The sequence below is a fragment of the Cydia fagiglandana genome, chromosome Z (genome assembly GCF_963556715.1).
Source record: "Cydia fagiglandana chromosome Z, ilCydFagi1.1, whole genome shotgun sequence".
NCBI classification, from domain to species: Eukaryota; Metazoa; Arthropoda; class Insecta; order Lepidoptera; family Tortricidae; genus Cydia; species Cydia fagiglandana.
This window is the reverse complement of record NC_085959.1, coordinates 10969044-10994664: the sequence shown is the minus strand read 5'-3', so window position 1 is coordinate 10994664 and position 25621 is coordinate 10969044. Positions and strand designations below refer to the sequence as shown.

Genomic DNA, 25621 nt, shown 5'->3' with positions numbered 1-25621 from the left:
CATTGAAAAAAGGTCCACATTTTATCTATAAGCTGGAAATATCTGCGTTGAAATCCAGGTTTTTATCTCCAGCAATATATTATCAGATTTATCAGATCCCTTTCACTGTGTGTTCCGTCGACACATTTTTATACAATAAAAGATAAAATCGATTATTTAATACATAGTACAGATGAAAATGTATGATTGTGGAAAAGGATAGTTATAATGTTCTAATTTATCAAAATCTGGTATGTAAATTTAACTATATCCTTAACAAAAGTATCTGTCAAACATAGCTGACTGTACTATTCGTATATACTCGTAAGTAGTCGCCATATCTTCATTAAAAAGGTTCTAACATATGCCTATTCGATGAGGTAGTCACAGTGTCACCTTCGGTTTTGTCATGAGTTGTCTCTCTACTTTTTAAATGACCTAGTTACTCGTAGCTGGCCAGCAGTCATAATTACATTCGCAATCACAGTAGATTCGCCCAGAGTGACACGGCCATTGTTGTCGAAATAAGTAGCCACAGAATTCCCTACTCGCCGTTACGGAGGTTTCATAATTTATAGGGGCTCACCGAGATTTTTATTTCTCGGCGGGATGAGATAAGTGCCTTTTTCGTTTTCTTTTTATTTGCTAATATAAACTCAACGTAATATACGTGATAAGCGCAATACATTTACGACATTTGCTTTACCTAATTGCTCGACAAAAGCTCCGTGAACCTCGCCACCTGCTAAGCATTAGTTCAAATAGATGTGTTTTTAAATGTAATTTATTTGACAAACGTGCAAACCGGCGGTCGCGGGTATAAAATAAAAAAGGTTAGTCTGTTCTCGGTGCCAGTAACCTTTCGCTACGCAAATATGGCTCGTAAGGTAAAACTTATCGCTGCTTTTAGTTTAGAGGTCCTTTACGACATAAAGGTCGTTTCAAAATCAAGTTCTGTGTCGGCCGTTGCATGAAACTGCCTGACGAGTTGCTTTCACAGCGACTTTAAATCTTTGAAATATTATTGTGGCTAATTCTCGTATGGTGGTAATAAAACCTAAAACAACTTGTAAAAAAAAATATCCTGTTCCAAGAATATCGTCTGATTTAAACAGTCATTGGCACAAAATATATTTACACATTATCAACTTAATGGCTAATAAGGCTGACGGCCAGTATTTCGCTCAGTATAAGCATTGCCATTCTACGTGGCAATGAATGAATGAATGAAATTTATTTATTTATTACATAAATATTAAATATTTTAAGATTAAAATTTTTACAACTGATGACCAATGCGGCCAGTCTTCTTGTAGTTTTTTAAGTTTATTTATAGTAATTTTTTATTAATTTGTGTCGTTTCCTAATATAATTATTGTATAACTCATTAAAAATATATACTAAAATAGAACAATAAATATGTATAGGTTACAAAATGTGTACAAAATGTATCAGCAATAAAAATGTGCGATCGCATACAGTTGTAAGTTTTTTCGAGCACGAAGCTAGCTACACTTTGAAATTATCATAGCGGGATGGACCCGTCTTAAGATCCCAGAAATTATTATATCTAGTTATAAACTCGACAAAAGCGACAAATCCCTTCTTAGTTGGCATGTCCAAGGCTGACAATCGCATTATTTCCGCTCCTCTTACTAAAGTTTATGCTGTTGACAAGCGGGGTTTAGCCGCTCCGAACGTTTCTGTGGTTCAATGGGTAACACGAGAGCTTTAAGAGTACTGGGATAACAATCGAGATACTTGTGCTCAAGAGATTGGACGAACTAACGTACACATACGGTAAGAAAAGTCGCTTACAAAAATTCGCTCGTTCGATATTAAACTGATCAAGGTGTAGGAAAATGCATTTTCTCAAACATGCGCTGGTGGCCTAGGAAGCGCTGGTGGCCTAGGGGTGAGAGCGTGCGACTTGCAATCTGAAGGTCGCGGGTTCAAACCCCGGCTAGTACCAATGAGTTTTTCGGAACTTATGTACGAAATATCATTTGATATTTACCAGTCGCTTTTCGGTGAAGGAAAACATCGTGAGGAAACCGGACTAATCCCAATAAGGCCTAGTTTACCCTCTGGGTTGGAAGGTCAGATGGCAGTCGCTTTCGTAAAAACTAGTGCCTACGTCAAATCATGGGATTAGTTGTCAAGCGGACCCTAGGCTCTCATGAGCCGTGGCGAAATGCCGGGATAACGCGAGGAAGAAGAAGAGAGACGGTAAATAGTAGGTACGAACGCCCTTTGTTTACGTTAAACATTAAAACAAGTCAAATCTGTTGAGTTGAGTCATGTTTAGTAACTATGCCAAAGAAAGAGTCAGTATTCTACAACACTGCGCACTCAACTTAATTTTGATTGCGAAAAGATAAAAACATCTTCATATGTTTTAACGTACAGTAAGTTATAAGTTATACATAACTAAAAGGGTAATGGATATACGTAAGTAGTTAAAGTAAGTAAGCTGCTATGATAATTTGTGTCGTCAGAGTGCTCCATTTGCATCACACAGGCGTTCAGAAGGGTTAAGATGGACGGCGCTTTATCATTTGTCACCAAGCCTGTCACGTTCTAACAAGTATAAGTGCGAAAGTGACGCATGACATGACAGGTGTTAACTGATAAAAATGCGACCATGATACCGCTGCTGGGCACTATACTTACACTGTATCACGGGAATCTTACCAGGCTTGTATTTTGAAGCGATCAATATTGGAATTGGGAGCAGCTAAATAAAACTTTGGCTTATACATACGATTTATAGAACCAATACTCTACAGGAGCAAACATAATATAAAACTGTGCAGATAGTATAGGGATGATAGTTGTGATAAATATATCACAATGAATTGGACAGCCGCACCGTCAAAATAGCTATTTTCTTGTTTCCCATATCTCAAGACAGCTTCTACTCAAACGTAACGTCAAGATACTCACGATAAAGTACCGATATGTAAGGAGCTTTTCTCGTCCGACGTCATTTATAACTTTAGTATTGCTTTAATGCAATGGGAAAACTCGTCTATCCACCGTATGCCAACAACGCATACTCTTATATTTCGGACACACAGTGCGCAGAGGCGACAAAGGTTTGAAAAAACTGGTTGGAAACCGAAGGTAGAGATCACGCGGTCGTTCACCAATAAGATGGACCGATCAAGTTAAAGACTTTTCATCCTCTGCTTTCTACAAAGTCGTCAAAGACGCGTTGGACAGAAAGCAAATCATCCGCTGCAGATGCAATCCTGATACTGACCACGATCCTCGTCAGACATGAAGGACCGACCTGAGAGAGAACGAATGCAATGGGTCCCATATCGACTCCTACGTAGATAGGTAATAAAAACTCGTCATCTAACCTATTGTACTGTAATTATTAAAGTCTATAAGTATAATAAATATGCATAATAAGTCTATAAGTATAAAAAATCTCAGCCAAATAAAAAATAATGCTTCGTATGTGGAAATTAAAAGACTGGCACAAGAAAGAAATGATTGGCGATTACTCCACCGACAAGAGCTAAGCTCTTAAGTTATGAATGTTATGATGATGATGATAAGTATGATAAACATCTTTCTTTCAGTCTTTTTCTTACTGTATTAATAAGAGAGATGGGTAGTCCATCTCGCGGGCGATATTCCCAGCCCAGATATTCCTGTGTGAGCGAGGTCTTGATTGACGCATACGTAGATTAAACAAGCCTGTTGGGAGGAAATTCGTCGCTTATTTCGCGGGGTGTACAAAGGATAAATTTCAAATTCATTCAGTGAACCAAGCCGAGGCGGCCCGCATCGCGAGTATGGAACAATAACGCAGTGCACTAGTGCTAGTGCTTAGGGGTCTCCCCAAATATATCGACGCGCATTCGGCAAAAGCCGATAGGAAAAAGCTTTATGTCCGCGCAATAAGAGCGAAAAAGTCGTCGTTCGGCTCGGCTCGCATCGGCCGGCGCCGGCCGACGCGTCGTCGGCTTCTTCGCTCTTATTGCGTGGACATAAAGCTTTTTCCTATCGGCTTTTGCCGAATGCGCGTCGATATATATTATTTGGGGAGACCCTAGGACGACGTCCTGCTCACAAACGATAAGTACTTTAAAAACAAAATATATTTAAATTGCAATTGGCTTTATGCGTATACTTGCGGCATTAGTCACTGCAACGATAAACTACATAGCCATTCCGGCACAAGAAATCATGAAATAAATATACTCGTAGATATATATTACATTCCTTAGCTAGGCAGTAATTCAGTACCAGCTTGATATACGTCAACGGCGCATTAAGCGCTTAATCGCAGAGAGAAAAGCGAAAGCAGTTACATGCCATACTTAAAATTACGTTCAAGTATGTCTCGGGAAACAATAAAAACAGTCTCGCGACCGAGAAAGGTCAAGGGAAACGCGTTTCGCCAATGTTAACTGCTTGTCATTTGAGAAAAGGGGTACAGACGCGGCTCGCCATACATTTATGGGGGAATTTATTATTTTATCGACCTATAGAAGAAGAAGGCTTTCTTAATAGGGAGTATTACAGCAATGTTCTGCCGCCAGAGTCCAGCACTAATTTGTTTAGTAAACATAGAGTAGACTTATACATACTAGGCCTTTTTGCCTAACAGTTTTTTGACAAGTTTTCACTATGACATTAATGCATCAAGGCGGTTTGTTTACAGGTGGCCTACCGCGAAACGCGAAAATCGAAATTTCTTTATCTGCCCCTCTATCGATCGAATAGGCAAGAGTGATAGAGAGGTAGAAACCGAACTTTCGATTGTAGTTTTTCACGGTATACCATGTGATTGGCCTAGTGACGCCCTCTACGCAGAGTTTTGCGTAATATTCCCTATAGTCGCACCAAACAAAGTCTGCAGCGGATTTGATAGCCCACGCAGTGTAAGTGTTATGTATACGTCATAATTTCATAGAAGCTTGACGTTTAAAATGACACTTGCACTGCGTGGGCGATCAAAATCGCTGCAGACTTTTTACGGACTGACTATATTAGGTATTCCGTTAATCTCGACAAAATGTGTACCTATTTTTAAGACCACCAATTGTTTAGAAGTAAATACCTGATTTATGCAGATTGTCGATCAGTAGTAGCACTGTATACGTTGGTTGTTCTGGGCGGTGACTGACATAAATGCTAGAAAGTATGTGCTTAATCGAAACGTCGCGTCGCCTCACTCCGAAATGGAGTATGTAGAAAATGTCAATAAATCGGACCGAGGGCGAGCAAAACGCAATCAGGCTAATGTTTATATAGAATAATATTTCCACTAAGCTTTATAGGCGAGAGATAGTAAAGATAACTAAAAGTTTACTTGACCTATTTATAATTGATAATAATTTGTTAGCAACAAAATGCTGCCATGTTTTTCACAATGTGGTTTCCACTGGAAACCGTGAAGTTTTTAGTAACTTTGAACTAAACACGAGCAGGCATGGTGGAGGAGAAGGAATGCCAACAAGCAAGTCTAGAGTCGGACCAAGAAAGTCTGCAGCGGATTTGATAGCCCACGCAGTGAAAGTGTCATTTATACATCATAATTTTATAGAAGTTTGACGTTTAAAAAAACACTTGCACTGCGTGGGCTATCAAATCCGCTGCAGACATTCTTGGTCTGACTATAGACCAAAAAGTCGTAATGTGTAAGGCTCTATCATATTGACATAGTGTTTTTTGGGTTCGGTGATCAATACAACAAAGTAGCCCTTGCCATTTGTTAAATTCCGCAATGTTACGCTCGCATTGTATTGAAACATCCATTTACCTAGATATCGCCTTCGCTTTCATTTCTCATTTTATAGACGAGATAGCCAGAATACAATACACAATTGTCGAAGATTTCATGGAAAATAATAAATTACAGGAACAGTGAAGGTGGCCAGATTCGGCCTTTTGAGTTCCAATGATAATAAAGAAGACAAACCATTAAAAGAGCGCGTAAAGCCAGGATATTATTAGAAAGGAACACATAATAAGGCGCGCCACGCGTAACTTGCGACGGAAGATCTGAAGATCGTGCGGGTTTTAACGTTTTACCTCAACATCTCTGAAATTATACTTCTGATTAAAATTTCGCTAGTCAAATACCTCGGCAATATCACTAGCTTTTCTATACTAAAATAATACTGCAATGGTATGCAGGGTAACTATGTACATATATACAATTAAAAATAAATGATAATTAGACATGTATTCGTGATTTTTTTCTATCGAGCCAACTTTAGAGTCTAACCTCGAAAATATAGTATTAAAACGTGTAAAAATTCAAAACAAAAACTACAATTTTGCGGAAGTCCCCATTTAAAATACTTCAAGTACATTCAATTAGATTGTAAGGCGATCTCTGCTAACTCCTCGGGGAACAAGCGTGTTTATATGATAGATGTATAATTATATATGTATGTAAGTATACCATATTCAACATTTTGTGCATAATTGGCAAAGGTTAGCGCGCCACTCACTCCAGGCTGCGGTAACATTCGAGGTCGAATTTAAGGCTGTCAAGCAATAAATATCGTATGCCCTTTAAATCTTGCAGTGACAAAATATAACGCAAAGAGATTACAAAGTCACGTCAAAGTCGATGTAGAAGTTACATTAAAAGGACAATACATTAGCAGGAAAACTTCGGTTTTCCACTTAGGAAATTAAGGAAGCCTATTACTACCGTACCGCATTAACAACTCCGAAGACAAACAAGTGAGCCATTTGTTATTTAATATTTCTGTGCACAGGTATTTCTCTGAGTTAAGGTGAAGGTTGCCGGTATATAGACATTTTTTGTGGGTTCTTTTATCCGAGTTACTGTTTAATTTCGCGTAAACGCTTGTAGGGCAGCGGCGTAAAGGCGAATGTGTATTTCATAAGGTTATTTGTAAGAGGGATTGCCGAGATGCCAAGGCGCTGGCGAGCGGACAAAAGTTCTGGGATTTATCCTTTAACGAGATGGGGACGGAAGGTGAGCTGGGCCACGGCTGAGTCGCTGAGACTCGGCAATCATATGCAAAATACGCTAGCTGAATTAATATACCCCGAAGTAAGTTAATTTAAAGTACAATGAAGCACATTTATTCAACGTGATATGTATTTACTATAACATAATTATACTGAAATTGAATGCTTGCTTGCAAAATATACGTACGTATTTAAGGCCCCGTAGAATCGTGTTAATTTGAGAAACATTTTCATATTTATGTGAAATATTGTAAAAAAAAATTAAACTGCGTTTTAGACCGATGTTCGTGATTTTTTATATCGAGCGAAAGTCAAATAATCAGGATTCGAATTGATGAAGTCACTAGAGAAAATTTTCATGATTGCTAACTAAATTTTTAGCAACCGTATTGTGATCTAAAAAGCGGTACATGTTTCTCTAAAACGCCGCTCTTTGAACCTACGGCACCTTAAGATAAGAAAGAGTAGTCATCTGGAGAAGGTATCTGTTTTATTCCTTACACTATTGGGTGACTTAGGCCAGTTCTTATAGTTCAGTTATAGCTTACGTGCCTATTACCCACTCATTATAGACATATTTAACTATAACCAATATCACAAAATCAATTAAATTATGTTCTATTTAAGAAGGTTAGAAATCTATTTATATGTAGATCTATCGTGAATACAAGACAAGACGTAAAGTGTGCTTGCAATCGATATTAAAACGCAATATCGCGTAATGAAAACGAGAGTGGAAACCAAGTTTTATCTGTGGTAGACCACTCTTAAATGCCTTTATTTCCTGAACCAATCCGTTGCGATTTCATCCGGAAATTAATAAATCGGCCATTTGTCTGCCGACCGAGAACAGATTGTTATTTTGTAAATAATTCCGTTCGCTGCCTTTCCAACAAATACAATGAATCTCTCTCAGAAACTTCGGCCAGCGTCTGTAGCTACAGGCTAATGTCAATATTTCATGATATAACAATAATGAAAGGGTAGATATTTAGGTTTACACGAATTGTCTAAATTCAATTAAATCACATTCGGAACGGAAGGTTTAATTTTAGAAGAAGGATGAATGTAACAAGAGGGTTTTCATGTATTAAATAGCCTTTCCTCTTGCAAGACTGACCTTCTTTGAGACTGTTTGGTAGTCGGCAAAATTTAAATATCAATAAAATTTATTTGCTCACTATTCTATTCTTGGTAGAAATCCAACTCCATCTGTCACATTAAGGACAAATATTTCTCTGAATGTGCAGCCGAACGCGAGGGTATTACCCAGCGATTATCATTTTCTGTCCCAAACGCTCCCTCGTGGAATAAAATTGCGAGTTTATATGTTTAGCGCGGCGTGGACGGCTTTGAATAAAATATGCAGCCGCAGAGCAGGGGTGTATTACTGTATTAGGCTTTTAAGGTTGGTAGGACTTCGCGCAGGGTAAGCCCGGGACACAACCGGCAAACCATTTTAACGGCTAAGCAGCCCTTTATAACAAACAACATAGTATAACAAAGTTGATAATATTTATATTTCAGAGCACTCCAAAACCATTCCAATTTCTGATATAAGTAGAACAATTTTTCATATATCCATTTCATTTGGTGCCGGCCCTCTGAATAAGTTTTCGCCATTTGGCTGTGTCAAAGTATGAGTAGGTACTTTTAACGAATGTTTCTCTAAGTGTTTCTCCTCCAGGTGGCACTTGGGCGGCCTGATGGTTATTGTTTTCAATTTCTGAAACGGGTAAATAAATATGAGCGGTAGTACCTAGATATTCATTTAAATAATCAAAAGAATCATATATAACCTAAATCGGAAATAATAATTACGTCATAACTCAGTTTATGCATGCATTTTATAAAGTATTACGATTTATTGCTAAAATGTGCGACCATGTTTCCAACGGCCCGCATAATACCGCGCCATATTACCTATCCCGGGTATTAAGGTGACATCCCAGCCGCTAATCTCTGTAATCTCATTAAACAACGAACATCAAAATACCTATTCAGGTATAAACATTATATAGGGATTCCTTTTTACTTCATATGCATGAGATTAATTTTTGGTACAAGCTTTTATCGCTGACTGTACTTTTCTTACAACAGACAACTAATAGGTACTCATCGAGATAATTCTAAAAACCCCTAACACAATTAGGTTGCGTTGTTTCATCACAGAGTTCCTATAGCCACCTCCTGTCTCCATCATCAGATTAGCTCGATGGTACCATAATAGGTATTGCATTGTCATCCGATTTATACATGCATGCAAAATTTCAGATCGAAAACCGGGAAGTGGATCAATTTTAACTTGCAAGATTTGATTACAGACAGACAGACAGACAACGGTCAGGTGAAACTAAATAAAAGCTTGTAAAAACAAGCTTTTCACTGTGCACTTTATATTATAATAAGCTTAATTTACTTTTAACAGAGCCGAAATGAAAATATCCGGAACATAATAAATACCTTTGCCCAGCAGTGGGACACCGTATAGGCATATATATATATATAAGCCTATACGGTGTCCCACTGCTATATATATATATATATATATATATATATATATATATATATATATATATATATATATATATATATAATAAATACCACAACGAATAATAATCAGATATACTTAAAATCGCAAATTAAATATTCGTTTGTTCTGTTTCCAGTTATGTTCAGGTAAGTTACACACGTGTAAATTAAATACACATCTATATTTTTGTTATATTTCATTCAGATAATATTTATTTATACACCATTTAGGTACCTACTTATTAGAATAGAGATGAACACAAGATAAATATTTTATCTCTGGAATTAAACACTACGTATAGTACGTATTTATTAGTCCATTCGTGTTTGCAATGTGCATAGAATATACCTTGTAATAAAGTCGAACAAAGATCGAACAAATACGAAATACAAATATGAACACAAATCACGTGTTGAAAAGTCGTTTTATGTGACAAATGGTTCACTTAATAGCTTGTTGAGGAAAATAATAAGAGGAATCAGAAGATTACATAGTGCTAACAACACATAAGATAATATTCGCATTTGCAAATTGAATATCGAATAATAGTGTTATCTGGAATAAAATTAAATATAGAAAACGCATTTTAATGACTAAATTAAATATGTATAGGCTGTGCCTGGGACATATAGCCCTCATTTATTTGCTTCCCGCAAGCCTTATTCAGGGCTAAGAAGTATACTGTAATTAAGAAATACAACTTCAGCATGTATGCCACAACTTATGATTTTAATCCGATAACCTCCCCTTTCACAAAGTTTGCTGAGTTTACATACTTTATATTATTTAACGAGTTTTATTTAATATTACGAGTATATTAACCGGAGAACAGAGCAAAACTTAGCTGGAGTTTGGAACTTTTATGCAAAATTAAATGTGAAACATGATACAAAGATATCTTCAATATATGAATTACAAAATCAATGCTTAAAACAATAAATGCGTGTAAGAAGATTTTTATTGAGAAATACCTATTATAGTATTAAGTCATATTAGTAATAGTAATAATCCATTATTAATCGGTCTACTTACTGGAATCCAATATTACCGACGTGCCCTGTCTAGATGTCAAGCTATTACGCGAATAATATATGTATACCTACAATGAATGCCTGTATTATCAATTTATCAAGGCGGCAAACCTCAAAACCCTCAAATTCTAATAAAGCTTAATAAATCCAGAATGAAATATTACACAGGCATTCTATGTCAGATTGTTGTTCACTCCATGTTATTAAACTTTGTGTTTCTCAGATTTTCGATACGCGAATCAGCGATCACTTTGAAACTTGTGTTTCAAAATGATATTGGTAGAAGACCTATATGTACCTATTTAATTAATTAAGAAAATCATTATTACAATAGTCTGTAATTTTAGCTAATGTGTCATAACACTTAAACACGCGGAATCGTTTTATGACAGCCACATTTCACTTTTATTTATTGGTTTACGACATTGGTATGTCGGCGGCAGATCGTAAAATCGGGCATATCGAGATATCCCTAGGTATATCATGAAATGCTGCTATTTATACGGTATATGTAATGGATGTGATCGAACCTTCGTTGCCGCTCAAGTTGCATCGCGTGGGCTTAAATGAGCTTTATGATTATGACATTGCTATATTACGCGTCGACATGCGATTCCGTGTTGAAAGATGTGGTGATACCCTTAATACGTAATCATTACTTACTTGACATCATCTATCTTCGGGTAGGTGCATATCCTGAGAGTTTTGGTGTTGGAGCCGACGGCGTACAGTTTCCCGTTGGGATGGAACTCGGCGCACCGCACTGCCTGCAGGTCTTCGAGCACTGTCACCGGCTTGAATGTAGGCCGGGAGCCGTTCACCTCGGCACCGACCATGTTACCCGCCGACATGGGTAGACCGTGGCTGCCATTTCGATTTTGTGCCTGTAAAGAAAGCAGTGGGTCATTGGACAGGAACTATGAGAAATGTAAATTGAGAAAGATCACAAACAATATTAGAGAGACCCTACACTAGCGTCTGCACGGTGATTTTCCTGCAGAAAGAAGCTGATTTATGGGACTAAAAAGATCATACAATACGTTTTTACTTGCTTTACATAATACAAATCAGCCAAGTTAAGTAGACAAGCCTTCAACCAGTCTGTAGTTGACCATAATAACTTTATACCAGCCGGCTGAGTTAAGCGGTACACCAACAATTCACTTTCTACAATTGGTAGAGTTCATTGGTCAGTTACTTGCTATGCCTATTAAACTAACGCAAATATCCTTAGCATGGAGTAGAGGTGGCCAGGCAAAACTTAGACAATGACCAATTTGTACGCGTGCCTTTCAGGTATCGCTTTAGTATGCTATTGTAGGTACCTACCTATAGATGAAAAGCCTTTGACAAAAGTTGTCGGAACCATACAATTCTGAACCCTCTATCTATTATAAGGGATCCTATAGAAAGTACACAAACTAATGACGGATGACCCGACATGAAATCAACTGTTCCTTTTCTAACCTTAATTTTTACTTACCCTGCCTGCGAAGCCGATGGTCCTGGGTTCGAATCCCAGTAAGGGCATTTATTTGTATGATGATTCAGATATTTGTTCCTGAGTCATGGGTGTTTTCTATGTATTTAAGTATGTATTTGTATATTATATATATCGTTGTCTGAGTACCCACAACACAAGCCTTCTTGAGCTTACTGTGGGACTTAGTCAATCTGTGTAAGAATGTCCTAAAATATTTATTTATTTATTTATTTACTTGGCCATTTAAACGAACATCACACGCTAGCGTGTAATAAATAAAGCTCATATTTGACAAAGCGCAAAGATGTTACGAGTTTGTGAAAGTAATAGTAGATATAGACGGGCAACGAGACTTCTCTTGTGTGGTCCGCAGTGAATTTTTCCGAACGACCAACAACATTTTCCTATTTTCAGGGCAATCTATCAAAACGAAATTACAGCTCGTCATAGAAACGAAGAACCAATACCTATACTTATAGTGAATTGTTATCAAAGGACATATTGATTTATTAAAACTTTTCGGTCATATCTCGGAAACCTGTATGAATCTAAGTATAATTGTATGGGTACCACATGGTATGCGGTAGATGACGAGTAAAACGCTTGAAACCCTGTACTGTAACTGTTGATAAGAAATAGTCACACGGGCCATCAATCTATTGACATCTCAACAATAATCTGCTAAGAGATTCGAGTTCGGCAGACTGCTAAATCTTAACACCTTTTTACCCTACCACGGAATCAGAAGAAGAGGATCAGAGGAATATAACACCTCCTATAATCTTCTGATTCCGTAGTCGGGTAAAAAACAAGCTTCCGTTGAGTTATTATAATTATATTAATATTTAGTGTTCAACTCGTATCGTGTATCTGACCCTTTTAAAACCTTAGGTTCTCTTTTCAACAACGCAAGGTAAAAGCTGGTATATTTTCTATAAACTCGAAAATGAAACATTCTACTTGAGCACGTTCACAAGTGATACTAAAAATCATTATCAGTTGCCTTGTCCGCTGTTTCGTTCGATATCCGACCTAGCTACTCGTAAAGGGGAGAAAAAATGCAAATCCGATTTGTATTCGTAATTTGCAATGTAAATTTTCATCGGGCAGCATTTGTTTTGGAATCATTGAAAGATTAGGCATGGTTTGAAACTGGCTTGACTAATAATTCGCTAATTAAGTTGTAAATTTAGTTCATATAATGTTGAAAATACAAAACATATACAACTTAGTCTGATACGGAGACAAAAACGTAACTAAACAGACTTAAAAAGAAGATATAAAACAGACAGGGTGTTCGATTCAGCGAATTGATAGCCCTGTATATTTTCCACGTCAATGGAGGGTCCAGTGATGGACTGAGAAAACAACGAATGAAAGTGTAGCAAAAAAAAATTAGACTCCGTGAAACATCTACGATATATCATATCATTAACAATACATTAGTATTCTGTGCTGGTTATTTAGAAGAACTGAAAAATTAATTTAGATCGATTTAAAAAAAATAATGATTGAGAAAAAATCTAATTTGGTTGGCCTATTTAATTGAGGGACTCCAAGTATTTGTTAAACAAACGATAACAGTTAAACCTAAATTATAAAGCGTGACATAACTAATAGGTGCTATAACGATGATACTTAGTACCATTTCCAGCGTTATGACATCACGAATCAGTCATAAATGTTTGGTAAAAAACGATGGAAACAGTCTGGCACCTCAGAACAGTCTCGAAATTCAACAGCTGATCGTCGCGTTACGTAATGGACAATGCACGAGCGAGTCGATAGAGAAGTTTCCAATTAAGAGCCCATCAACGTGCCACAGCTAAATAATCGTGTTAATTTAAATTTAACGAAAGATATTGAAAAAAGGGGGCCGCTCTACGTACTGCATTGTGTACCTGTTGAATACATCAAACTAGTTTTTATGCTGCTAGTTTCGTCGATTAAGGAACTCAAAACAAAAACGGCCATTTCATCTTTGGACGCATAGATTGACGAATCACTTAATGTTGGAACTGTTCTACTAATACACAAATAAATATTGTTAAATTTTTGAGTTTTGCAACCCATAACTAAACGAGTACTTATTCAAGAAAAAAACCGGGCAAGTGCGAGTCGGACTCGCGCACGAAGGGTTCCGTACCATAATTAAAAAACTCCAAACTCCAAACCACTCCCGACGTTGCTTAACTTTGGTCAAAAATCACGTTTGTTGTATGGGAGCCCCATTTAAATTTTTATTTTATTCTGTTTTTAGTATTTGTTGTTATAGCGGCAACAGAAATACATCATCTGTGAAAATTTCAACTGTCTAGCTATCACGGTTCGTGAGATACAGCCTGGTGACAGACGGACGGACGGACGGACGGACGGACGGACGGACGGACGGACGGACGGACGGACGGACGGACAGCGAAGTCTTAGTAATAGGGTCCCGTTTTACCCTTTGGGTACGGAACCCTAAAAACTAGCATCAGGCGAGCGGAACGGTTAGACACAGAGTTCTATACATTTTTAATAACGTTGGTATTCTACGAAATAAGGCGCTATTTTTTTCTTGCTCAAGTACCTATGCTGAAATATCAATTTCAAACAATATTTGTTTTTCATTTTATAAACTACCAACTTTTTACAGATCTTACGGAAGAGATAGCTACTTGAAATTACACAACGTACACTAATAATGCACTATGGGGACGCTAACTTAACTGATGTAAGACGGAACTGTCATTTAAGTCAAGCAAACGTTCGTATGCTTGGTTCGTAATAGTCCGTACAATACAACATAACTTTAAGTAAGTAAGTAAAGCCGACCACTGACACTGACCACAGACTAGGAATCCTCGATCTAGACAGGGTTTAGAGCAATTATTTCATGCAACCGATGATGTCAAAAACGCGGGGGTGCGCGGGACGAGGTGAGCGAAGTCCCGTGCCGTGATTGGTCCGTTCAGAGACGGACGTCACACAAAGACACTTCCGACTCGAACATGGAGTAAAATTACCGTATGCGTGGCAGAGGGTAGCGCAACTATGCTCAGTCTGGTCTGGAGGATGTTTTGTCTGTGCCACTGACTAACAGGCCGCCGGACGGTATCGGCCTGTCAGTTAGAACAAAAATTTGACAGCTCTGAACAACTGACAGGCCGATATCGTCCGGCGTACTGGTAATCAGTGGGCCCCTTAACACTTTATGAAGAGAGGAATACAGGTACATCAGATAGAGCATAAATATAGTATCTACTTAAAGGCGAACTTATCCCTAAGAGGGGTCTCTTCCAGTTAATCTTTATGATGTCTTGCGCAGATTAGATTGCAATGCAACAAACGGGTAACATCAAAACAACTTGAAAATAAACTTTTTATATTACAATATTTACAACTTTTTTTTTGTATCAGTATATCGTCTTTACCGTACAAAATATGTAATAAAGTTCGACCAAGAGAAGTTTGCAACGATGTTGATAGCCCACGCAGTGCAAGTGTCATTTTAAACGTCACACTTCTATGAAATTATTACGTATAAATAACACTTGCACTGTGTTTCTTGGTCTAACTCTAGTTAACGTTTATGTATGAGTTACATATCCAGTTGATACAATCAGGAAATTAACAATTACGAAAAATAATAATACTACCTCATAACATAAAGGTCAATGATAAATGATAATGGAATCCGTTAAAAACATTACCGTCAACAATGCTACAAAATTGCATTAACATAAAACGTGTGAACTCACTCACTACAATAAGCAACAATAACAATATTTATGATTGCCGAAGAAAAAGCTTGTACATATGACACCAATGAGAACGGGTTTCTAACTAGAAATGCATCGATTACCGACTCGATTGAGGTGATCGGCGTTAAGGGGCTACCCGGGGTCTTCATCGATTTTTGACAAGTTTTGAATCGTATCTCCTACTTTTGCACTACCTACACAGAATTATAAGGCAAACGGCTATCGGTTCTCCAATCTTTTGTCTCCATTTTTGTCTACCGAATTTTATATATTTTTTTTATTTACTTTAAAATAACATGCTCTACCAGAAAAGTATCGCTATGCTTTAATATTTGGTGTAGATTTTTTTTCTTGGGATGTGCATTATAGTGGAAGTTACCGATGGTTAACTAAAATTGTATGTAAATACAAGCTTTTTAAGTGCGTAATTGAGGAGAAATAAGGGTAAATCCGTTTGTTTACACATTTCCCACTTTCTATTAAATCATAGCATGCATATCAATTCACTAACCAGCCCGAATTTATTTCTAAGAGAGCAAAAACGCGTGGAGATATTAATGAATACTTTGTTCGCTCTGCAATTTTTATGCTAACAGTAGAATGCGGTTGCCAAATAAGTGGATGTGAATTATGTAAGCATATAATCAGCTCATAGTAATCAGCAATACTCGTCTTCCATATATTCACATTCCTCAATCAGGTTATTCGCGATCCAAATTAACTAACCGCATTTATAATCTGTTCGAAATCATAATCGGCACATCGCTTGTAACAGTTTCGATTCGAGTTTGAATTGATTTGGGCAAGAAAGTTGTTTACAAGTGTCCACGCGATACGCGATTCAACACCGGCCAGTAAAAGAGTGCTACGGAATCGGATAAGTCACGTGACGTAATACGGAACAAATTTAGGAGTCCGTAAATATTAAATATCTATAAATAAATACGAGCACCAAAAGCGGTGGTAGCCGAGTGGATATGACGTCCGACTTTTAATCCCCGGTTCCTAATCCTGGCTCATACCAATGACTTTTTCGGTACTTATGTACGAAATCGGTGAAGGAAAACATCGTAAGGAAACCTGCATACATCTGCGAAGAAATTCAAAGGTGTATGTGAAGTCCCCAATCCGCCTTGGGCTAGCGTGGGGACTATAGCCCTCTCGCGCATGAGAGGAGGCCTGTACCCAGCAGTGGGACGTACTCGTATATAGGCTGAATCATTATGTAGGTAAATAAATATATTCAAGACTGGCGTCTGCGTCTGGCGTATTTAGTCTTCAGACGACTCTTTACACTCTCTAACGACTTTACCCTCAGTGAATGGAATCAAATTTTAGAAAACAGTTGACAGTTAAAGTGTACTATGTACACTGTTGTCTCAAGGCACTGAACCTTCCTGTGTCATTGTCAAATATCACACCTTGTCTACCGGTCACGTCGATGACCACCGAGTGTTATGTGATGTGACGTTTTTAAAATCGAAACAGTAATCGTCCCAGTTAACCACCAAAACACGAGTTTCAAGGGCTCGTTACGCTATGACTATACCGTCTCTAATCGTAGTGGTTAATATTGGTTGGAAAATTTTCGGTTATCTATCTAAAAAGCTGCTGGCGATATATTTAAGGCTAACCGTCGATTGAGCGTTGACAACCCATGTAGCGGAGGCTGAAGGTTTACAGAACGAACGACACCCCAAAGACAGAATCTCAGATGTGAGATGTGATTTTAAGAGGATTTGCGGTTCTGTTTAGACGGACTGATTAGTGTTATATAAATCACCAGTATTTTTCAATTAAGTTTTTTGGTTTGTGAATGCTTTTTAAACTTTACACATTGTTTTCTTGTAAGGAACCCATTGTGGCCCTGGCGCTTAAACTTCTTTGTCAAATCGCTACGCTTCCACTTCAATATCAATGAATCCAATACCAGTCGACTGACATTAGGTAATAGTGCAATTTCGGCCAACTTGCGACTCGCATTAGAAAGTGTAACTCACGCATTTTACTTTATACCACTCGGTTTATGTAAGTGGTCATAGAACATCTAGGTATATATGTTTAGAATAGGGTATTTGACTACTAGTCAATTCAGTCTCTTTTTTTAAACTGTCAAAACGATTTTGCTACTATGGAATTAATATGAAACACTAGCATGTGACGTCACGATCAAATTATCTACTCTTTATAGTTTTAACGGGTTTTAAATATAAATTGTGTCTCAAAAAAACTGCTGTCTACGTTTATCTATTAATCTTCTGGTGCTTTATTTCTTGGATAGTGTAAAATAATTTAATTTTAATACAGTCAAATACTCTTTAAAGTAATGCTCAATATTACTGTCTTAATTATTAATAGTAATAAACAGTATAATATATATTTAGGCCAGTGTTATTAAATCCAAAAAAGCATTTTAAGAAATTAATTACCAGCAAGCTGGAAATCATCTTAATATCTTCATTTGGTCCTAAATGCGTATAATCCGAGTTTGATCCATCCCAGGAGGTGTGGATAAATTTTGGAAGCCTTGGAAGATACATTTTACCTTGGATTAACAAAACCACTCGATGTAGAAGAAAGCCACCATCCATTACAATGTCACTACCAGTAAGGTTGTTGTGAATCAGACACTGGTGAAAAAAAATTTGGATTTGAACACGATCATACAAAAAAAACAAGAAATTCAAAGTGGCCGCAATTTTTTACAATCTTTGACTACGAATTATATTAAGGTAGCTTTCGGATCTTGAGATATCAATGTTTATCATGATTAGAGCAATTTTTCCGCAGGACGTACCGTTTTTGAACTACAACCAAAAAAGTGAAAAAGAGCTTACATTTCCACAACTCCTGGAATGGAGCAAGCTCGGATTATGCAAATTTAGAACCAAATGAACATGACGAAAACAACAAGACGATGTCCAGTGCAGGTTTCCTAATAACCTATTTTAGGGTTCCAAACACGTAAATTTTGTTAGAAGTACTTAACTGTATCACTTCAATATAAATCTCGCATAATAAGACTTTATTTTCTGTCTTACCAAATGACTATGTCCTAATTTCATTAACTACAGAAAGAAAAATTTAACGTCGTTTTGTTCTTTGATTTAATTGCGTTCTTTGTTAGATTCCCTGCCTTGGTTCTCCAAATTGAGATCCCGACGGTTAGGTACTTTATGTAATACGTACCTGAACAGTTTCAGGAGCAAATAAATATAATTTAATTTAGATTGTAACACGAACTAAAGTTTCTTCGATCACGTTTTATTTATATAAAAAATAAAACGACTTTACACAAGTCAGTAAATTCAAATGCCAACCGTCCGCTACGGTACGCGAATAGAATTCCAAGCTGAAAGCTGAAACGATTAAGGAAACGGCCTTTGATTCCAAATTACAGGTCAAGATACTAAACACCCCGTCTTAATTCAATTTAAAAACTCTAACTTCCTTTATGTAACTTAATGATTTGTGAGTTCTCTTTAAAATAACGACTCAACCAATGTTAGGTCACTTTTCACAAGTGTAGTGTTATTTGTGTTCGCATCATCCGCGTTATTAGAAGATATGACTAACGTTTGCCCATAAGCGGTGACTGGCGTGATTGTGTTAGGTGACAAGTAATTATTGCCGTCATAAAACTTTAAATAACAGGTGATCGTTTTGTTGTTTTTTTCTTGGTTAAGTAACGTTCATAACACATATTAGAAATATAGGAACGAGTTGCCAAGCATGTGTTGTATTGTAGGGTTGTTGCCTCGTTGTAGCTTACAAGCCACGCTTCAATACATCACCGCTTTAAAGATAACAATTTCATAATTACACGTTGAATTACATTGCTAACGGACCCCCTCATACAAAAACTATGTGCACATGTATAATTTATCCTTTTCATCATAAAACCGAAGCCATACAAATTGTCTTCATTATAGCGTAACCGTAACAAAACTTCATTAAGCGTAACAAAACGTGGGGTCGAGGTAGATGGGCAGACAATACATTATGTCGACGAGTACCCGTATCTGGGCCAATTAGTCTCCTTCAGCCATAGACAGGATAAAGAAGTCGAAAGACGGATCCAAAACGCGTGGAGGAGCTATTGGTCTATGAAGGAGCTGATGAAGGGCGACCTTCCTCTGACCCTAAAACGGAAACTCGTCGACATGTGCATTCTGCCTGTCCTAACCTACGGTGCTCAAACGTGGTCACTCACCGAGGCGCAAAAGACCAAATTGAAGGTTTGCCAGAGAGCTATGGAGCGCAGCATACTAGGAGTAAAACGGATGGACCGAATCCGTAACTCTACGCTGCGCTCAAAAACGCGCATTACCGATGTTGGAACTAAGACCGCCAAGCTGAAATGGGACTGGGCCGGCCATGTCTGCCGCATGCACCCACAGAGGTGGGCCAAAATAACCACGGTATGGGTGCCGCAAGACGGGCGAGGATGTGGTAGGCCCAGACGGAGATGGCGGGACGACCTGGACGCATACCTTAACGACTGGCCGGAGATTGCCCAAAATCGAGACGAATGGAAATCAAGGGGGGAGGCCTTTGCCCAGCAGTGGGACACCGTATAGGCTTATAATTAATTAATTAATTAATAGCGTAACCAACTATATTTGCATGTGAAATTGCGAAAACTAGCAGTTGTTAGTTGATGAATTTGATTATTAATAATAGTCTCAAATACGGAACCAATAATGCGCAGTTACGTGAGGTTTATGTAAGATGACGAGGCATTATTCAAATTCGTGTTATAAAACAAATTTGTAAATTCGCTTCGGATGTCGCATTGGGTAAGAGTTTTCTAATTTGCTCGTCCGATTCTCGTGATAATGTCGGTCGGCCGGCTGATCAATACAGGGCGGTATTAGGAAGATTTCCTATCACAACTCGATAATAAAATAGCCGTTCTGAATCTATTACATTACAGGATTTCCTGCGACCGAGTCACGTAGCAAGAAACACGCGAGGGTGAAAACAAGCCAGGTACCCGGAATAAATCACACGATCCCATCCATCCGAACAAACCGACCGTAAAAAGGTGCACGATACAATCCACTATCAAGATTCCGCTCACAATAATAATTAAAACATATCTAAACAGAGATATTACGACACAAAAGAATCCACACTCGCATTGCAACGTTGGGTAACACCTAGAACAAAAAGTGTTCGAATTACCCGAAAACCTGAATTCACACTTACCTACAAACATTATAGTGATGCAAGTATAGATAAATTAGAATGCGTTGGTATCACGTATAGTACGTACTTAGTATATTATTTGATATAAAAACAACTATCGAGCATCCGTTACGCGCAGGACGGAGTGTCTCGGTTCACCGGAGCTGAACGGGGCCTGCCCGGCGCAGCTCTTGATTCCCATTCCCATAGCACTCGACCAAACATTGTGCCACTGTTCCGTAAACACAACACTGTACACATGCATCTCCATAGGATGTACACACATACTTTTATTACTAAATCAATCGCAATAGCGTCACAAACACAAATTTCGCTGAGCGTCAATCAGGTAATGATAATCATGTATACGAGCCTAGAAAGTCCGCATAAATACATTTTAAATCGACACAGTTACTGTTAAACAACTTTTAAATTATCACACTGCAAATTCCCTTGTATGAAAAGACACATCGCTGTAGTCGTTGAGATATAAACTACTACAACGACATCATAGCCAAGATAGAAAGTTAGCTCAATTACCTGATGGAAGGCGGAGATGCGTTTGGGGGGCAGCAGTTGAGGAGGCTTGTCGACTAAGTTTTCCATGGAGTGACGACTGAAGAATCCTTGCTTTTGGAAAGAGGTGTTACTTGTATAGGACGCGCGATTAAATTTAGTCGCAGGAGCAACTATTCGATTGCCGTTTTCATCGTCATCTTCCCACTCAGTAACGACCTCTGTGCGGACGTCTTCAAGCGAACGCGAGCGGCTGCACGGGCAGGCCGCCGCCGGCGCCGGGTTGGGGTGTCGCAGCTGACGCGGAGGTCTCTCCCTACTGTAAAGATCCGAGTGACTCGGTGTGGGTGCTCCGGCTGATCTGTAGCTCGGAGATAAGAAATAATAGTCCCGAGACTTATTGCTGTACGCGCTCATCCCGGAGAAATCCGAATACGTAGAACCTTTAGATGATGATGTTTTGAAATTCCTCAAATCCATCGGATCCGGCGGCCTGAAGTAAAAATTGGGTTGCGCCTGGCGGGAAAGCGGGGGCCAAGGTCTGAACGGCGCGTCAACGTAATGTGACGGTTTGGACTTCATTTTAGATCGTGGCGCATCCGAGCGCGACGTAGTCAGTCGGTTCCGTGCGGATGTAGCCGAGGGAACAGCGCTACTGCTGTCACGGGCAGCGGCGCTGCGCGAGCGCGGGCCCACCACCCGTGCTGCACCACTATCCACCACGCGTTAGACAGAGATGAGAACATAGAGAAAGGCGCGCTTGCGTTCCGCTCGATCCGTTGAATGCGAATATAAGTGAAAGGGGTAGCCCATGCGCGGTCAACGCGTCGAACACGCTCAGATAAGAAGTCTCTAGCGAGTGAGCGAGATATCTTCTCCTGTTTACAACTACCGACTATTAAATACAACCTTAGTACCAACAAATTATTGCTATCATTACAATAATGCGAACGTTGCTTTTGCAAGCGGGTTGTTTGTTTTTCACTTTCTATCGGAGGTAAGAACCCAGCCGAGATACGTTTAAAATATACGTGAATATATCTTATAAGGCATCGATCAATATTGCTGAATATTTATGTAATTATTCCAAGTGGAGTGAATTCGAAATCGTCCATTTTTATTATTTTACGTAACGAATTAAGATTTCCATCACGAATAAAGATTTACTATTCGGACCAATGCACCCCATAAAAAGACATTGTGTTTAAATTTCTTGGAATTGCCAGTTTTAGACATAACGTTTATCTCATTACGCGTGCATTCCACTTTCGCTTATTTCTTACGCCCGAACAGTTATTTGCGAAGCACGCCACAAGTGAGAAACATATTTCATAATATTCAATTAACTCGACACTGCGCATTATAATTGCTTATTGATGAAGATGAGACGTAAAACAATATGATAAATCAACTGAATATTGCGCACAACTCCCACACGCCGCCTAGAAATAACGATGGAAAACTGAAATATTTAATTAGTTGCCATATTTGTAGCGAGGGAACTCAAGGTTGTACCATATACAGATCATACGCACAGTAATCATAAACAAGTTAATGTCAGTGGAACTCATCATAATCTTAATTTCAGCCTACGCGTGGAAAACGCGCATGCTAATTAGGCATTATCATCAACAATACTGACCACAACAAATGCCTGGTGTTATACATCACGGCTATAAACGTTTCATGTCGCCGCGGACTTATGATAAAGAATACTGCTAGCAGAAAAAACTAAACGTCTGATAAATTAATTAATAGTCGCGCAAAAACAGTGATCGTAGAAACAATAACAGACGATAAGGTAATTAATACAATAGATTATTATTACCTCACGGTGTTGTGCAAACGCGACTGTGCAGCCTATGACTTCATTAAATGACTCACGGTGATGCCGGTTTACTTTAGCCGAAATTCCCTAAACGAAGTACGTGTATAGGTAAACATTTACAATACCGACCGACGCCACATTACAAGTGAATCATTCGCCGGTCGGACATTTGTCTTTGTCTTCAATCAATTGGAACTTAATAACTGATTGATCAAAGAGTCAAACGGGCCAAACTGTAATTTTATGGAGTCGAGTTTCAGGATAAATGGGAATTGAATGAGTAGACCGGCCTTGCACGCGTTTAAGATGGGCTCTTTTAAGATACTGAGCTGCGGACGCTGCGGTGGCGGCCAATATTTGTTGCATACGGTATAACTATTCGCTTACTTTACTTCACGATATATGGACCCGTTGCATTGCGGCATCTGGATACCACATCAAAGTAGCGCGTAGCGTTTCAATTTAGTTTCGTGTTTTTGCAAATATCTGCAAATAGAACATGCATTCAACTAAAAGCTGAAACGGATTAAGATTTTATGGGCGAAATCTAAAATGTAGCCTAATTTGATGCGAATAATTCATGATTTTTTGTGCGGTTTGTATAAATAAAACTCAAACACGACACTATCGACATCGACACTATAGCCAATATCGGCAATTCTAAATACTTATATCAAAAAACACACCGAATGTTGTCCAACGTTGCTGACGCTAGGAGTGATTGCAAATTGCAATTTTATTGAGTTGATTGCGTCGTCAAGGTCTTTACTTAAATGTGAAGAGTACCACTACAGTACTATACAATCATCATGCTCGCTTTATTTAATCAACAAATCGTTATTGATTAGTGAGCGCATCAAAGACTCATAGGTAGTTACCTATACTCTTCTTGGCGAAGCGTGAGCAGTGGGTGTTATCAAAACAATGACACGCCAAATGGCCAAAATGGATATGGTGAACTTTTGTGGGTCTACGTTTACTTCCCTTTTGACGAATCGAGGCCAGAGGCTTTTTGCCCATATGTAAGTATATTATTAAATTCCTTATAATGTAACGAGAAATAAATGTACTGCAACTATATAGCTAAACGCATTTTAACATCGTAAATTGAATACTTATTTTTCTATTAATATTAATATTTCCATACATTTTGGTGCAGCCGTGCTGCCTGTGACGTCACAAGCTAGGTTCGTTTATACTCGCGGTGCACCGCCGCCATATTTATTTTCTCAACTTCTAAGTTTATGGGGTACAATAGACAACAGGTAAATATATTAGGTAAGTATATATGAAACACTTGAATATCACGGAAAGTAGAATTGATTGTATATTCCAATAAGATCATGGATATACCTAAATACCCAACTAGTGCCTCCTCTCTCCTCTTGGGAATTAGAGGGACACCGTATAACCGTAGAAGACATCACAATATTAAAGCACATATTTAAGTGCTTACAGGTATATAAAGGAGGCAAAAAGTCTGAAAACATCTTCAACACAGCGGTAGCTATGCAAATACGGAATAAAGTGTTAAAGGCGTAAACTGTCGTGAGAGAAAATGTAAATATTGTCATGATTTAGTACCGACCGGTAACGGGTGCGCGGCGTCGTGCCCATTAAAGGAAGCATAGGTCGGCCGCTGCCTCCGACCGAGCCATGTAAAGCGACCTAGAAAACATAATACTTGCGCGGATTTTTTCGATATACGCGGAAAAAACCGGACGAGTGCGAGTCGGACTCGCCCACCGAGGGTTCCGTACTTTTTAATATTTGTTGTTATAGCGGCAACAGAAATACGTCATCTGTGAAAATCTTAACTGTCTAGCTATCACGGTTCATGAGATACAGCCAGGTGACAGACAGACAGTAGTCTTAGTAATTTTTTCCCTTTGGGTACGGAACCCTAATAAAAAGTAGAAGATTAAGCATGACGCGTTTATTACACGCGGTAGAGAAGCCAATATAATTTATAATGAAACCATCTCATCTTTTGATAAAGTAGAACATAATAAACCCCTGCTTTTTCTATTAAACAAAACAGTAATTTACCTAAAAGCAACTAGCCTATTGATTCCGTTTCAATGGGAGTCGGTTTCTCGGCGCTCGGATTGTCCACGGTAGGTATATTTACGGTAGGTAACTTTTTACTGCCGCTTTTAATGGTAATGAATAATGCAGAGTATATTTAATGTCGTAAAGACTTTTGATACGTTTACTGAATCGTTCTCGTTGCAAACGGACGATAACTAAGACAGACAGTACAGTCAACTGTAAAAATATGGATGTAGCCGACTTATTCAAAAATATGTCCCTTAGTTCTTACTTCGCTGATATAAGAGCTAT

General features: G+C 38.3%; 1 protein-coding gene and 1 long non-coding RNA gene across 4 annotated transcripts in view; one reads left to right on the top strand and one right to left on the bottom strand.

Annotated features, from left to right (window-relative positions):
* LOC134678302 (WD repeat-containing protein 47) overlaps positions 1–25621 on the bottom strand; it is a 98350-nt gene that overhangs the window by 27620 nt on the left and 45109 nt on the right. For all 3 annotated transcript variants that reach the window (XM_063536796.1, XM_063536795.1, XM_063536797.1), the window contains one exon: positions 11179–11399. In XM_063536796.1, the coding sequence (XP_063392866.1) occupies positions 11179–11399 (221 nt within the window). The remainder of the gene's footprint in view (positions 1–11178; positions 11400–25621) is intronic.
* The window catches only part of LOC134678332 (uncharacterized), a 381674-nt gene that overhangs the window by 320602 nt on the left and 35451 nt on the right, over positions 1–25621 (top strand). The gene's annotated exons all lie outside the window — the stretch shown is intronic.